This window comes from Lepisosteus oculatus, chromosome 5 (genome assembly GCF_040954835.1).
Source record: "Lepisosteus oculatus isolate fLepOcu1 chromosome 5, fLepOcu1.hap2, whole genome shotgun sequence".
Taxonomy (NCBI): Eukaryota; Metazoa; Chordata; class Actinopteri; order Semionotiformes; family Lepisosteidae; genus Lepisosteus; species Lepisosteus oculatus.
Genome location: NC_090700.1, coordinates 36,068,405 through 36,085,109, shown reverse-complemented (window position 1 = coordinate 36,085,109; position 16,705 = coordinate 36,068,405). Strand labels below are relative to the sequence as shown.

The 16,705-nt window shown below is 44.1% G+C and overlaps 1 protein-coding gene across 3 annotated transcripts in view; it reads left to right on the top strand.

Annotated features, from left to right (window-relative positions):
- The first annotated feature begins 216 nt into the window (after positions 1-216).
- Positions 217-16,705, top strand: part of LOC102696756 (SRSF protein kinase 1) — a 38,879-nt gene continuing 22,390 nt past the window's right edge. The window contains exons 1-2 of one of the 3 annotated variants that reach the window (XM_015342645.2): positions 217-299; positions 942-996. In XM_015342645.2, the coding sequence (XP_015198131.1) occupies positions 287-299; positions 942-996 (68 nt within the window). In that variant the 5' untranslated portion in view covers positions 217-286. Of the gene's footprint in view, positions 300-941; positions 997-7,443; positions 7,563-13,555; positions 13,767-16,705 lie in introns of those variants that run through there. The other 2 variants (XM_015342644.2, XM_015342643.2) reach the window with 2 other exon arrangements.

The window sequence follows — 16,705 nt, the reverse complement described above, 5'->3', positions numbered from 1 at the left end:
GTTTATGTGCCCGCTGGTTAGCCCGGCGTCTCTTTTCCTAGATAAGCTCTGGGTTGTTGTGACCCTCATCCTGGAAGAGCCGCTGTCTGATGTATGGGTGAAGAAAATAGTACTGTACTGCTAACACTATGCTAGGTTGAGCGGGGTGTGGCCAAATGCGAAGGGGGCGGGGTCACGACTGGAGGGGTGTGGTTAACAGTAAGTTTTGTTTGTGGAAGTTTCCTGAAGTGCGCCTGCGCAGGACCAACTGGAGCTCAGCGGCTATCCCCAGAGTTGCCGGTCCAACATGGAGAGAAAAGGTAATCCGATCAATGATTAAATGCAAGAAAAAATATCAATACAGTCTGTGTGTGAAGGCAATAGGATTAGGATTGCTACCGTAAATAGGTTATGTATGTAAAAATAGCAGAGTTTGTTCATTCTGTCTGATTGCTTATAAAACGCAGGCATTGTGCATCGTCTGTTAATAGCTTGGCAAAAATAATTGATTTTCCAATATTATTTCCCCGTTTGTACATAATTTCAATAAAGTGCGATTGTTATTATTGTTACCGTACGATTATTGTTTCTTGCTCCGTCGTGACAGTCTTTAAAAAATATATGTGAAGACAAAAGGTCTCTTGTTCGTTTAAAGTTTTTTATCGCAAATGGCAGGATAGCTCGCAGTAACAATGGCAAACTGTTCTGTTACTAGTTGGATTCTAATATTTTATTTTTGTGTGAAATGAGAGGAGGGAGGTTATAACAGTAGCGCAGTGTATAAAATTAAGAAAGCATATTTCTGCAAAAACCGAGAACTAATTGTCCATGTTGCGTGTGCCTGTTGATGAGACAAAGCTCTTTTGATTACGGAAGTTTCCTAATAACTCGAAATCAGTGGTTATCCAAGTAAATTTAGCTAATTCTAAATTTTTTCTCCCCCACACTTCTCATGCTGACAGTCCTAGCGCTGCAGGCGAGGAAGAAAAGGACCAAAGCGAAGAAATCCAACAAGAAGTGAGTATCGTGTTGGCCGGAGTGTGCGCGTCTGTCCCCGGCTGGCCGGTCTAATCGAGCGCGGTGTGACTAGGCCGCTCACACATGTGCGCTGCCTTAAGACCTGGAACTGCTCCCGATTGATGCATTTGATCCAAGACTGCATTATCAGTTTGGCGTTCGGATTAAAATCGTATTTTTCTTGTATTTTCGACTTTACTCCAAACAGCGATGATTCTCAGTTTATTTCCCATCAGTGTTGGGCATCGTCGTTTGACAGAAGCGTGACGTGCTGTCGATAAAACCGCGACTTAGCTACAACTTCGTAGTGCATCTCCATTTAGGAAACTTTGAAAATGTCTTACTTGCTTAAAAAGGCTGAGGTCAGGATAAGAGCCGTGAGACATTTCATATAATCTTAAATTTGTATTGTTGTTTATTTTCTAATAGGTTACTCCCAAATGTGCTTTCAACGCGCGCATGTGCTGTGCTTGCTTGCTGTTACAGGTACACAAATGAAGCAAAACAAGGCTTTATCCTATATAACTGAGACAGACGACTCGTTTTTTGTGGTGGCTGTTCGTGTTTTCCTACAGCTGTGGCAGGTTGAGGTGTCGAGTAATGAAAAGATAAGGTTTCGAGTTGTATAATTGTCCGAAATAGCCCCCCCTTCTCCATCCTGTGCACTCTGGCCCTGCTATTGCAGCTTTCGCATGAGTTTCACAAGCGTGGGACGTGGCTGTCGTTAAGACTGACTTCTACATACGAAGGCATTTTATTCATCGTGATAGTTCCTGCCCCTTCGTAATTATATAGGAGAAATACAGTTCGTTACTTCGAGTTGGAGTGCAGGCAGATACGTTTAAGTAGCTGGGTCAGATTTTTTACATGGCATTCTGAAAGCTGTGTTTTGTAGTATGAAATTTGGAAAGACAGTAGTGGTAACTGCCACAGTGCCCTGTTTTATAAATGTGCATGGGCATTCTGGATAAAAAACCCCAACAAATAACCTGCTTGACTGAATCATTTCAAAAGGTTCTTTTTTCATTTAAACAGACTGCTTGTAACGGTGGGAATGCAGTTCCCAAGGTGCTGTAATTGCCTATGAAACTTGTCCAGATATTGAATTCTGAGGTGCTGATCTAGTAGCCATGGGGATGGGTGATGCTGGCATGCTTGTGGGCCAGCTGTGAGGGAGCAACTACTCCAACTAGCGAACACTGGGCTTGTGTCTCCCAGAACGGGGAGGCTGAGTGTGTTGAGCATGTAAATAGAGCTAATTTAGGCAGCACGCGTTTTGATCAAGTTTATATATATAATGCTTTCAAATAAGTTTTCCTGCAGGTTCTGTCTTGGTTTTATTTAACTTATTTTTATTTAGTAATAAGCACTCTTACTGTTCTTCTTGAGTCATTTTGACTACTTGATAATGGTGAATGTTGTACAGAAAAAGGTTGGGCTTATTTGCACCTTATTATTTGGTGTTGGAGCTACCCCCTTAAGCACCCAATAGCCCAATCTCTCGGTGATGAAAACAGCAAGTACTAAAGGTCTAATGGCAGTGGCAGGATTTTTTTTGCACTTTGCTGTATTCCTTATTCCATTTCCTTCTGTTGATCTGGTCCACTTGAGCACTTTTAAAAGTGCTACACTAGGGAGAGCAGGTCCCTGAATTCATTTAAACCTTTTTTCCGTTTCACATAAAGGAGATTGGCTTCTTAATTTAAATACCCAGAATTAGTTTTGCTCCACAGATGATCTAGTTTTTTGTCCTAGCCACTCGTGTGTGTTTTTTTGGCGTTAATCTAGTTTCACAGCCCTGTTTTGTGTTTGCTCCTGATCATGGGGCTTTGTCAGTCCAGGAAGTGCCTGTTTACAGTTTTGAGGACAGATAACTTTGCAAAACAAACTACCATAGTGGCTTATTGATTATGAGTAGATTCTTTTCCTTTATTTGAAGCTTGAGAAGATCACCTGTTTAATGCATGCAATCTGCATTTTACTGGGTAAAACACTATTTCAGTCTTTGGTGTGTGTAGTGTATTGTAAGCTAAAAAAACAACAAATGAAATGTACTTTCCCTGCTTGAGACTGACATGGGAGCTATTTACAATTTAGAAAACAAAGATCTGTGAAAGAAAAACTTATTCTTTTAGCCTTTCTGGATTACTCTTTATTCAGTTTTAACTGAATATGTGAGTCCCATTTTAGACTAGTCAGTACAGAATAATGTGGGATTTTGCAGAGAATTGCCTTGGTTTTAGTGCCTTAGTAGATCTGTGCAAATTTAGATTTAGGATTATATACTCTTATGTGCAGCTACAATTGCCTTGCTTGAGCTTTAGGTATTTCTCTGACCAAAAGCTTTGATCTTACAAATCAGTTTCTAATTCTTTGATAAAATGTATTAAACATAAATTCCAGGACAATTGGGATGAAATTGAAATCCATGCTTTTGCAGCATGTTGTAGAGACGTGCCACTAAGTGTTGAGTCCAGAAACACGTCTCTCAGGTCCCATAAATGTGCTTGTTGGGGTGGCCTTAGACATGGTCTCGAGGGACTGTGGGAACCATTGTCAGTGCCATATCTGAGGTTCTGGGATGACGAGGGTTGTAACTGCAGTGAGCTTTTTAGATGTTTTCAGTCTGCGCAAGGCTGCCGTCTGATTCCACACAGCTCAGCACTGTGGCTTTGCAAGAGACAATAGTAGAGGCGTTTCAGATTGTGGCTGAGCTGTGCCTGCTCGCTCTCTTTTAACGCCTACCATCCCCAGCGACTTTTGTTGCGCACGGAAGTGAAAAAAAAAGTTATGTCTGTGAAGGGGTTGGAGGGAAAAAAAGTTATCTCCTTGCTAGCAAAGGCTTGACTCGTGTGTTGGTGTAGTGCTGGGTGCTCATAACCAGGTTATGACGAGACCCAGCCTCGCTGTATGTAGCATTTTTTCCTTATGGCACAAATTGTCCCTCCTTTTCATCTATGAGTTGGAATAGTACGTTTGCCACTGTAAGTTGAGCCCATGCTGCTGAGAGCTTGCTCAGGCCTGTGGCATCGAGGCTGAACACATAGGGACAGGCCGCCTGGCAGCAGAAACAGTCTTAATTATTGATGATGGTCGTATAAAGTAACATTGTGGAAATATGTTAGCTCATGTATTAACTGGGGTGCTGTCCGACATTCCTGTCCTGTGAACTGGCTTGTTTTTATTGGTTAAAAAATTTGAATCGATGTTCAGGTTTGTCTCCAAGGCGGGACTAGCCCTGTAAGAAAAAAAAAAGTTGCAAATCCTTGGTAAACATTGTTGCTCCCATAGGTGCTGAGCTGTTTTGCCTCGTTCTGGGGTTCTGTTTATTAGAGCAGCTGAAATCGATTAGTCTGTTCTGATTTAGTTTGCAAAGAAGAGTTAAAAATAGGCTATTAAGAGTTTGCCCTCTTACAATTTATTCATTTTCTTTTTCTTAAAATATGTCTACTGCATAAAGTCTCAACCCTCCTGGCCTAGAGTCCTCTCCTCTGTCCCACACTGCTGCTGTTTGGATTACTTTATAATTATAAAGTATATATAAGTTATATTTTAAAATCCACTGGAAAATACCATGCTAAATAATTCAAAGCTGTTTTGATTGACTGAGGTCAACAAGCAAAATAAAGCTTTAAGGCACAGGTATATGTGACCAAGTGTTGAGACAGTCTTTTGTTTATTACTCCTGGGGACTCCCTAGTCAATATCAGTTCTTGCAGCTGCAGCTGTTCCGTATTCATTAGTGCTAATCACCTCAGTGACTGTCGGTCTATACAGCTCTTCAGAAAACTCAATGCCCCTTTTCAGCTGTAAAGCTCCCATACAAAATGTGAAAACCCATTTCAAGCTGAAATCATGTTATGAACATTTTAGAACACTTCCTCGCTGTTATCTTTGATCCCACCTGTCCATCTCGTGCTTTATGTCCTGGTATTTGTTTTCTAACTGTCCGGGAGATCAAGATCACCACCAATCAAATGTATTGTGCTACATTATTGTCTAGCTGGACAGCAAATCGCTTGCATGACTTATAAACACAGCATCCGTTTCACTGGCTGTGAGGGATAAATACATGCCCAGATGAAGTTCAGAACAGACTGGATTGTCAGAGAACACTTTGCACATGGGCTTTACATTAGTGCTACAACTTGGTAAAGGACTCAGTGAGCTGAGACCATGTATTCTAGGTTGTTTTTTTTGGGGGGGAAGATTTGATCTAAAGACGCGCTTAGCACATTTGATCATAGAGTATATTTTTATTTATTTGCCTGTCCCTGTGTAACATTATTCCTGTGTATGTGCTTTATGTAATACCTTTTATTTGTAAAGTGCCTTTCCTAACCCAAAGGTGCTATACATGGTGATAAAGAGAAAAAAAAGAACAGAAAGTAAGTAAAATGAAACAAAAACATGCAGGATAAACTGTAAGTAATCAGATATAGGCTCCTAGAAGGTGAGTTTTAAGTTAAGGTTTAAAGAGAGTCAAAGAATTTGTCTCTCAAAGAATAGGGCATTTCATAAGAATAGGACAGGGAGAGAAAAGTCTGTGGTATAGTGGAGGGCACAGTGAGCAAAGGAGCAGCCTGAATGGAAAGCAGCCTACTGGGGGAGTACGGAGAAGCATGACAGGGCCCGGTTATTTACAGCCTTGGAAGTCTGATGTATGCCAATGTTACTGTACATCAGGGGTCCACATCGCGTGGCCTGGAGGGCCACTGTACCTGCACACTTTCATTATACCTGAGCTACCATTTGTACTTCATTATTGAATTAACTGGGCCAGTTTGCATATAAAGAGGTCAAGAAGAGCACTGCTGATGTTGGACTGCGGAGCTCAAGAACTGAAGCAACAATGCATCTAAACTAGTTTCCAACCTCCCATCTCTGTTGGAGGCAAAGAAGGATTTTTCCTAGAAACCTGCTGTGTACAAGCATGGCGCACCTCCCAAATATCAGGGGCGTGTGTTCCCTCACTAGCTACAACTACGGACATAATGGCCAGCTGGCTGTTGTACAAATGGGAAGACAAATTTCACCGTTGAATTATGAATCCCAAAGCTGTTGAAATTTCGTTGACGAACCTTTGACCTCAGGGACCCTTTTTCAGGGTTTTTCCAGCATCGCGGGCTTGAAAGGCACGAGACCTGGCCCTGGCGGGAGGGTGGTGGTCGAGGCCCGAGGTGCGGTCTGTCCGCGGTGGCCGCGGCTACGCAAGCGTTGTGCGTCTTGTATGGTCGTGCTGCAGCAAGTCCTCGCCCGTCCTGTTTTTCACTCTCTGGGCGCAGGTGGGCGTTCTCTGGCTGCAGGTTTGCCAGTGCTCATGAGCTCCGGCAGGTGTGGCAATCGCAACCCTTCTACCTGGACAGGGCTGAGAAACACGTCCGTCCTGGGAACACGTGAGGTCATAAGTAAATGTCACAGGAGGATAAAGTGGGAGCAGTAAAAAAAAAAATGGTACCCTTTTCTTAGTTCTTGCTCTTTACCTTCTGTAAATTTTAAAATATCCCTCATGCATGCGTGTGGTGCAGTATAAAAGGCTTGTAGCTTGAAGAGAATGCTAAATCCCATTGCATTTGGAGGTCATGCTCCAAATTTATTTTTGTGGCAGGGAATCTGGAATGTTTTTGCTCTGCAGGAATCATTCCCAGGGGCTCAAGCTCGTCCCTGCTTTCCGAGGTTCAAGAGGGCTCGCGGTGTTCCAGGTCCAGTGAGCATTGCTAGCAGTCTTTGAGTGTCTGTTCTGATGAGGTCGAAAGCGTGCTCTCTGCGTGTGGGGAATAAGGGGGGTAGGGCTATGGGCAGGCTGCGGGGTCTCTGCACTGGGCACTGATAATAAGTGCCGTCCCTTCAGCCCAAGCCAAATAGACCTCATTCCAGCTGAAATGTGTATTTCTTTTGCTCTCCGTTTTGTCTGCTTGGCTGAGCACTGCTCCTGTGGGAGTTACATAAGCCTGCCCACAGGCCAAGGGGCCTAATAGAAGATGGCATTTGATGCCGCTTGATCTCTCCTGTCTCCAGTCCTCCCTTCGTCTCACCCCTGAAATGTATTGCTGGGCACAGTACCCCAGAGCGTCTTTGCTCAGGCTGTTGCTGAAGCGCTGGTGAGGTTGTAAAGTATTGTTTTGCCTTTTGGGGATATTGAGTAAGCAGAACCTGTGTGCTGTATCTGCAGATCTCTCTCTCTCTACACAAACAGAAGCGTTCCTGCTGAGATGTGCGCATAAATTAGGAGAGCATAGATATATATATAGATGTTGTTTTTGAAAGTGTTTGCTGGCTTCCCTGCTCTAACCCTGCACCTGCGTACCTTTCTTGCTGTCCCACGACACCACTGCCTGCCAGTGATCCAGCCCGTGGACTATTCATCTAATAACCCCCCCCCCCTCCCTTCCTCTCTCTCCCCTCCTCCCTCTGTAGTTTTTAAGGCACAGCACAGCAGCGCTCGGAGGAGAGAGTGCACGCTCCAGCGCTGGGGCTGTGCTGTGCGGAGCTGGCATGTGGTTGCTAGACTGGATCGTCTCGCTGAACTCGGCGGTGGTGAAGCTCGCCAGCGGTTTGAGGTGCAAGTGAGTGAGGGCCAGGCGGTGGGCAGGAGGTGTAGTGCTGGATTGATTCATTTTCAATAAGGCAAGCGAGCGACAGAGTGGGTTCAGCCTGGGAGCGGGGTTCGGCGAGAATGGCACTGGTTTCTGAGCAGAGCTGCAGTTGGCATTTACAGCTATAGTCATGCAGTGTTTGTAGTTTTAAATGTATGTATAGCACCCTCTGCTGTGTTTTTTTTTTTGTTGCCAAAGGACACTGCTTATTTACTGATATGTGAATTTTTCTTTTTTTAATAAGCAGGTTTATTTAATTTTTGTTCCCTCTGCTAGCAGTGTTGCTGCGCATGTTGTCCTGAAGTGGAGCAGCCCTTCAGTGTTATTTTCCCCTAGAGATGGCAGTTAACGGGGAGCAGTCTTCCTCCCTCTTCCTCCTACTCGCTGTGCCTTGATTAATGCCTGATTAACCAAGCCTGCATTTTGACTTTCAGACAGTGTAATTGAATCTTCTGTCCTCTCCTTGCTTTGATTGTGCATTTGACTTGGTCCAGTACTGGGCTTCTTTCATCTGAAAAGCGAGTTCTTGGTTGTTATGCCGGAGACGTGTCTCTTCACAGCTGCGGTGTTGTTTAAATGCAGACAGTCTCTTATTTAATAGGTTCCAGTTTTGCTCTAAATTAACCAGATAGACCGAAAGCACTTCTTGTCCGGACAGCCATGGTGCTGGGCTGCAGCTGTCTGCATGCATACCAAAGCCGAATAGAAGAAGTGTATTGTGAGCATCGCTCGTGTTTTCTGTAGCTGTAGTGTCCAGGGGGTTCCTAGTGTGAGACAGCTGTGCTGATGCCTGGTGCAGTGGGATGGTTTTAACAGTTACTGGTGTCATGGCGAAGGGTTGTTCTTGCCTTTCCCTCCTGAAATGGCTTGCTCAGCCCCTGCACCCTTTGCGTGACAAGCCTCTTGCGGAAGCAGTCCTGCTGCGGTGCTGGAAGATTGTAAAGCACAGCAGGAGTTGTCAAGAGGGGCCCATTCTGCGGTTGTGCTTTTTAAGGCCTGTGCAGTGACCCTCCAGCTCTCCCTTTTTGGTTTGCGTGCTGTGTGCTGCTGTACTTGAGCCTGCTCCCCCAGAGCGCGGCTGAGGTGCGCTCCCAGCGTGAGCTCCTTATCGCCTGGGGGTGCAGGGGGGGTGAGTGTGGGTGATTGGCGTCAGCACAGCCGCGTCTCTCTGCATCTGACCATCGCCCCCTGGGCTTCTCTGGCTGAGACCGAGCCTCTGCTGTGCTTTTCACACTCCTAAACAAACGCTGCTATCCGGAGGCATGACATCAGTCAGTGACTTTGTACACAGCCATTCTTGTGCAGCACTGCTCAGTTCCTCAGAAACTAAGCGTCTTGCGCCGGTGACCTGAGAGAGATGGATTCACCTTTGATGGCTGATACACGACAGTGTGCAAGATTCATTGTGCAGCACAAAATGAAGTGTACCGTGAATCTACTACCGTGTTGATGTCATTTGTTGCCAACACAGCTCAGGACAACCAGCTTGTATTGTATACACGATTGGCTTCCTGTTTTTTTTTTTTTAAGGTTGAAGCAAAGCCAGGACGATGGAGTTCCAAAGAAGTAATTGCATTGATTTAATTAATGTTATAGAAGTGTAACAAAAATCACAGCGCTTGTGGAGCCAGTTATCACGGTGCTGAGCAACTGGCACACACCTTAAGTAATGAAGTAGATTAAATTCTGCCGGCTGATTTGTATGCTATATGACACCAGCTAAAACAGTGAAAATGCTCATGGTTGCACACAGAGTCATTGAGTCAGAGAGCATGCAAGCTCTGTGTTCTGATCACCCCATCCTGGTCCTGGAGACCTGTGGGTTTCTGTTCCGCCTGCACTCGGTTGAAATAATTGAACCTTTATAGGTTTCATTTGAATTCTTAAATTGTTTCCAGATCCTATACATGTAACATGTTGCCCTTTAACGATTGCATTAAACATCTTAAAAACTCCAATCCTTTAGTAGAAAAACTTACAAAGTTTCTAACCCAAGCAGTTTGTTGATTCAGTTAAGGTTTCTGTTAAATTAAAGGCTCAGCTTGAATGAAAAGTCTCAGATGTGTGGGTTCCCAGGGCCAGGATTGGGGATCTCTGGCTCGGATGCAGTGTCCTAATGCAGGGATTATGTTCAGACAATCCTATGTATTGGTAGACTGATGCATTGCTGTAGTTTTACTTGGCCGTCATTTTTTCGCACCCTTGCGACTCTGCTTTGTGTGCCATTTTCAAGAAATATAGTTAGGCCAGTTGATTTCATTTGGTTTAAAATTCTCTCTCATGTCACTTTCGATACAGCTCTTATTGTCTACACATTAATCATGTGCAGACACAGGAGGGAATGACTGTCAGACCCTCTTGCGATGGGTGTCTTAGTGCTGCATTCAGCCCGTTGGTTAAATTAAAAAAAGTCATTGAAATAATTAGCCATAACGAGAAGACAGCTGTATCCCAGCATTGGGCGCAGGTGTGATGCTAAGTACTAACCTCATGCGCGACAGCAGGTACAGCGTTCCGTCTGGGAGTCATGCAAAGAGCCATGTGCCCTTTGGCTCTGAGTTTTAACTAGAATTGTTTCATTTTCTCCTTACAGAACATGCTCTGTTTAGAGTCTGTATCCTTGTTCAATTTGGTCTAGGTGAAAAAAAAAACATCCAGTTAAACAGTTAATCTTGTAAGGGCACCTAGTTTTCCAGCCTTCAGAATTTAACTGTGACTGTTGATTCTGGGTAAAAAAGACTTTACAGCAGTTTCATTATTAATGAGCTAATGTTGAAGACTGATGGAATATTGTTAAAATAATGGAGGCCCAAGAGTATTGTTTTTTAAATTCTCCAGTAAAAATTAAACTGATAAGTTAAAAATTCGTCCAGTACTTTCCTGGGTGGCTGTATGCTTCTTGGTCAGTTTTGGGAGAATACAGTTAGTTTTCTTCTGCTCTAGAAGTGGTCTGCAGAAGACATTCACACTTGGGGCTCTAAATCTCTGAAGCCCACAAGATCTTTACATCTGCCATTTTCCAAAGTTCTGATGAGTATGGCAAAGATTATTTTCATTATACGGAGATATAACTTTGTGGAATATACATTCCATAAGAATAGCTGTTGCAGAAATCTAAAAGGGCAGAGAATGAAATGATGAAAACAATACTGGAGTTCAGCAGTTCCCTAACTATTTGCAGTCAGGGCTTTGGAATTGATTCAATGGCGCTGTTGAATTGATGCCCTGTCAATCTTGGGCTGAAACAAGTCCAGGTCTTTAGACTGAACTGGGGATCCTCCCTGTGCTGCCCGGAAGAATGCCAGAACTTAAGTCTTTGATGGTGTCTCTTCTGAACACCCGGGATGGGGGCGATGTGAGTTTGTGAAGTGCGTCAGTTGAGAGTTTGTTCGAGATCCCTTGTAGACATGGTTAGTCATTCAAGATCTAGTGGGAAATATTTACATCCGCTGATGACTCTACGGTAGCACTGTGACATCTGTTAATCTGAGCTCAATCTTTGGAGAAGCAAGTTTTAAAAAAGAAATAAACCCTTGGAGCATGATGATTAAACTTTGGGGTGTTGGACAAATGATCCCTAAGTAGCTTTGAAAGATCAATTTCTTATAGATTTGTCTATGGCCCCAAAGGATAGAAGTCTTTCCAGGAAAAAGCTGTGAGTTTTTATTTTAATTTCCCAGTTACCTATTGGAATCTTTGGCTTTTGATGGTTTTGATTGTGTTTTGTGTTTTTTTCTAGTTGTAAATATGCTTGTTTCCTGTATAGTGCATCAATGTGCAGGTATTTTTAGGAAGTCAACTGTTCTTCTACAGAGACATGACAACAGGAGTGCTATTCTTGACATACAGTACGATACAGGATGTGATACTTTATTAACACCAAATACATTCAAAACATTTTTATTGTCATGTAATTATTTCTTTCCCTTTTTTGTCTGGTTAAATCATGCACCAGACACACCTGCTTGTCTCTTCCAGCTGCACTGCCATAATTTGCCAAGTATTTCCAGGAGGAAAAGTTGATCTTGATAATTTGAGACATATGGTTGTGTCACTTGAGCCAAACTTTCTTAAACCAGAAAGGCCACTAGAAAGAACATTCTTATTGACAGTGAAGAAGGATGGGGCCACATCAAAGTATAATAAAATGAGGTTAATTATTTTGATGGACAAATTAGGGTTGTTCCACGCATGATGGTTGTTAGGGATGGGTGTTCTATGAACTACAATGTTAGTTATTATCATGAACGGTTAGTGCAGTTTTTGGGATGTACAAATAGAAAATCCATTAGATGTTTATCTAGTGTGTTGTCCAGCTGTTCCGGAGAATCCAAGAAACCATGTGACTGTAGGGGTGTAATTGTTGTCAGTCTTTTATAGTAATTATCATTAGCTTAGCAAGCTAGCGTCAGGGTCTGACTTTTATCCCTTGGAACCATATTATTGTTCGCTTCTAAAGGGGGTGGGGTGTGTGCTGCACAGACTGTAGAACTTATTTTGGTAGGTTGATATTGTTCTTTTGCAATTTTGTCATGTGACATTGTGCATATTCTTTCTCTTCCTAGCACAGTTATCAGTCCACCACCCCTCAGGCCTGCCCTTTTAATTTAACACTATTAAAACTCTGCACTGCACTTTCATCTAGCTAAACAACTAAGCACCGACAGAAAACAATTCTTTTTTAATTAAAAGTCTGCTCCTCCTCCTGTAGTCTGCTCTTGTCCAGAGGAATGCAAACGTGCTGGCTTTAGAATGGTAAGAAGGAGCTGAACCCCCACTCGCAGTGAAGGGCGTTTGTGTTGCTTCTGTGCAAAGTGACAGAGGCTGAATTTTAAAGCAACTTGGCTAGAACAGAGATTGTACTACAGAAAGGAGTTGTTTATTTAAAAAAAACAATATTTCCATGCTGATTTTTCAATCGGGACATTATCTTGCTCTCTGCAGTATAGGGACGTTTTCTAGCCAAAAGCATGGAAGCAGGATATGGAGTAGGCCTTCTTCCCTGCCACTTTCCCCTTTTGTTGGTTAAAATGGCTTTGTTGTCATTTGTCCCTCACTTAAAAGAAATATTCTGATACACCATTACCTGGCTGCATTCCCAGCATTTATATAACCACACACTTTCCAGCAATGTTCTTGTTTTTCGTCTGTACAAGAATTATGCTAATGTTTTCATGTCGTTAGAAGCTTATATTGATGTATTTTACATTTTTAGTATATTAATGTGTTTTACATTGTAAGCACTACTTAATGTTTACAGACAGTTTTTCGTTAATTCGGGAAGTGCTGCTTGCAGAGTCACTTTTTTGTTTCTCCAATCAGAGTCAAATCATTCCCAGTACACAATGTCTGGTGCGAGCATCAGTGAACAGCAACCACAGTCTTTATATGTATTACTGAAATATGAATATCTTTTCCCACTGTTTTACTGAAAACAAGAACACTGACATTTGTGAAAAATGCTGAAAAACAACTTTGAACCATCCTAACAGACTAATATTTTGTTGCATGAAAATCTGTTAAATGATACTGATTATGTAACTGAATATTACTCTAGATTATAGGTAAGATTAAAAATCAACCTTCAAGATGAAGAGGCGCCACAGATTTGGGTGAAAATGGAGAAGGAGTTTTGGGAAGACCAGAAGCTTGAGGATTAGTTACTTGTGGCTTTAGTGAACCTAGTTTGGGGCTTGAAGACATAGAGTAGGGTACGGATGATCCAAATTGAATACAAATAGGCAAAAGAACAGAGAAAAATTGCAGTACGTGAACATGATTGAAATCAAAGAAAAGGGGCAGATGCATACTGTATCCCAATAAGAGCTTGACGCAGATAAGGTCTTTTTTATCATCACTTCCGGCTGGAGTGAGCGTGTGTAAACATGTTGCGTTGTTGTGAAATGAGCTGTGCAGCCCCCCAGCCCTTCAGCTTTTACCTGCAATGCAGTGCTGAGCTCCCCCAGCCAGTGGCTGCTCAGCACTGAGGGGGGTGGGCTGTTCTCTCGTCTGACGACAGTCAGGGCTGTCAGAGCGTCGTCAGCTCCTAACACTCCAGCCTCTCGCGCTGCCGGAGGGGCGCTGGTACCCCAAATGCTCTTAGATGGCTTCATCCAAAAGCTGCGAGCTCTCTCCCGGTCTGCTGTCTGCAATGGGTATTCGCGCTTCCTGCAGGTAAAGTGAGAAAGAAGCTTAGCTGCTCTCCCTTCCTCTCTCCCTCTCTCTCCTTCCCTCTCGGTCTCTGTGTGCGAGGAGTGTGCTTTTCCTTGAAAACTGTTTCTGATTCAGCACCAGTGCTCTCCTCCTTCTCCTGCTCCTGTTGCCTGTGCTGTTGAATCCAGCCTTCAGGACTGAAAACTGAGTGTGGAGCAGACAGGATCTGTGTGCTGTAGTGAATAGCTGTGCGCAGGGTAACACTGCGTGTTTATTAATATTATGTTGTGCTGGGTGTGCTTGTGTTTTTTCTAGGAGTTGCCTTTTCGTGTGTTTTGTGTGCCCAGGGACGGTCTCCCCGCTTTTTCCTGTGATAGCTCTTGATTTCACCTGCCTTTTGGAGCAGATGCGGTTTATCTGGCAGGTGTTTGTTGTGCAGGCTGGCAGTAGACTTGCATTAGAAAGGGACTGAAATCTTGGGCCAGGAGGGTGGTGGGAGGGTACGAGGGGAGGTGAGGCGTTCTGTGCACTCTGATGAAGTGATTCATGCATCCTGCGCAGTTTGCGATAGCTGGCAAAACAAAACGCACAAAAAAGGACGAGCTTGTGCTTTGAGGGGCTTGGGTGCCGGGCTTCAGACAGGGCAATCGGAGAGATGACTGAGGGAGTGGGCGGCGCAGGGAAAGGGGATTGGAACAGCAGGTGCACGGGCAGCCTTTAATTGAAATGGAAATTTGGATTCTGATTTCCTCTCTCATAGTTCCCCCCCCCCCCCCCCCCTCATCTTCTTGTATGTGTTCCTGTGAACTCTCGCCTACTTGCTGGTGGCCCACTCAGTGGCTGTGCCGGCGAGTCTTTTGACAGCTGGCTTTCTTTTCCTTCTCATCAGGTCAGGTGTGCCGTAGAGGCTGCTGAGGTGTGTTGAAGAAGCAGAGGCAGGTTGTCGTCGGTTCCCAGACGTTCACAATCACAGAGCCTGCTGGCAGAAATGGGGAAGGGGAGGGTTGTGTTGTTTTGGCATTCAAAAGCTGATTAGCTCCGAATCGACGACGGGCAGGAAGGAATTGCGGTGGTGTTGATCGTATCGTTTGAAGGTTTTCCGATTTGAAATAAAATGTAAAAACATTCGGTTAGCAGTGACCGCCAGCCCCACATGTTCACCAGCATCTAAGTAAAAGAAGCGATTTTGAATGAATGACAGTCATGACTGTGCTGGAGCGACTTGTTTTTTTTCTCCTCCTGCCGCACAGGGCATGTGAAAGGGTCTGAAAGTGAGATCGCCCCCACATTCACGCGAGAAGCGGGGTGTCTTGAATGCCAGGTCAGTTCAGGGGGGCTGATTTTGCATCCCGGCAATGGCACCATAACTAGCTGAGCCCAGGAGCCACCTGTTGGTTGAGGGGAGAGGGCAGGGGCAGTATTTGGGGAGTCAGTCTGAATAGAGCCATGTGTGGTGATATAGATGCACGGTGCTATTTGCATCACTCTTGGGGAGAACAGCTCTTTTTTGTGTGTGTGTTGGGGGGGGAGGGTTTGCTCTGCCAATCTGGGGTAACGATGAAACCTCACCCCAGCGCCGACTTGGAATCTTCCAGTGCAAGCTGAAGCCTTCTTGCAGCTGAGAAGCGGGCTGTGCTGATCAGTCAGCTGCTGCACTGCTCTGTTCTCCTCGTTTTCCTGAAGGTTCTGTTCCGCTCCGCTCAGGGCAGCCTTTGGCAAGTAAAACAATGGCCTGAACAGTCTGTAGGAACCATAGGAAACGAAAAATTAGAATGCAAAAGAAAAAGTAGACTAACTGTTGCTTTGAGAAGGGATCCGCAGTAGGATGGCAGTTTGACTGCTTTAAAACATTTCAGTTACTGGGTCTGTGCTCACCTCATTAGAAGCCCTCACAGTGGTGTCAAGATATGTTTTGCCTTACGTTGAATTAATTTTGCATTTAGTGTGGCGGCTTATGCTTTTTTCGATGCGCACCACTTTCCCCTGAGCAAGGAAGGATCATTAGAGGACAGACATTTTTAGGTAGATCAGGATTCCCTAGAGGGCCTCTTTAACGCAGAAGCACCTGAAGAGCTGGCAGAATCTGAAGGACTGGTCCAGTTCAGCTGACAATAAGATGATTGGTGGCTTGGATGCTTCTCAGAATCAGACACGGCAAGCTAATTTCTGAGACTGGAACACGGCAACGCCCTGCCTATGTCTTCAAATCCAGTTTGTGTGCAGTCCTAACTGGACTGAAAACTTGCAGACATACCATGCCTCCAGAACCACTGACCTCTGGAGTAGACTATGTACAGTTAGTCCCCTGGATTATAATATGGTATATTGGCAGTACTGTTGGGGAAAATGGGATGGGGTACTAATCAGTCAGGCAAGCCAACAGTACTAGAATTATATCTGACAGAAGATGCATAAACAGAATACTGAAGTTCAGGAATGTACTGTATTTGAGAAAGTGTAATGAAATGGCTACCAGGTGATCATCAACAGTGAGCTCATGCAGACTGCTTATATAATTGGATAGTCTTGCATGATGACAAGCTCTTTATATTTGAAACCAGCATATGGCAGTTACTTCACTGTAAACCATATGGTTGTACGTTAAGCGCTGGATAAGGAAACAAATACTCCCACTCTCTTTTAATCTGTCCTGCCAGAAGCTCTGTAACAAACGTGGCTTCTGCCCTGCTGCAGGCTAGCTAGGGGGTCTCGGGCACTTGTTCCCCTGTACTGTATAGCTGGGGCTGATTCCTGATCTGGCATGACTGTGGCCATAGTGAGCAAGCTGATCTCTGGAAACAAATTGCTGTAATTAGTTTTGACTTTGTCTGGTTGATTGTATTGGCAATCTGTGTTTTCCATAAATAGGGACTGTTCGGCAGAGCTTGCTCAGATCTCATGAATCACAGCGTAGTTGTTTACCAGAAGGATATAAATGCCGCAGGCTGGTGCAACCAAGA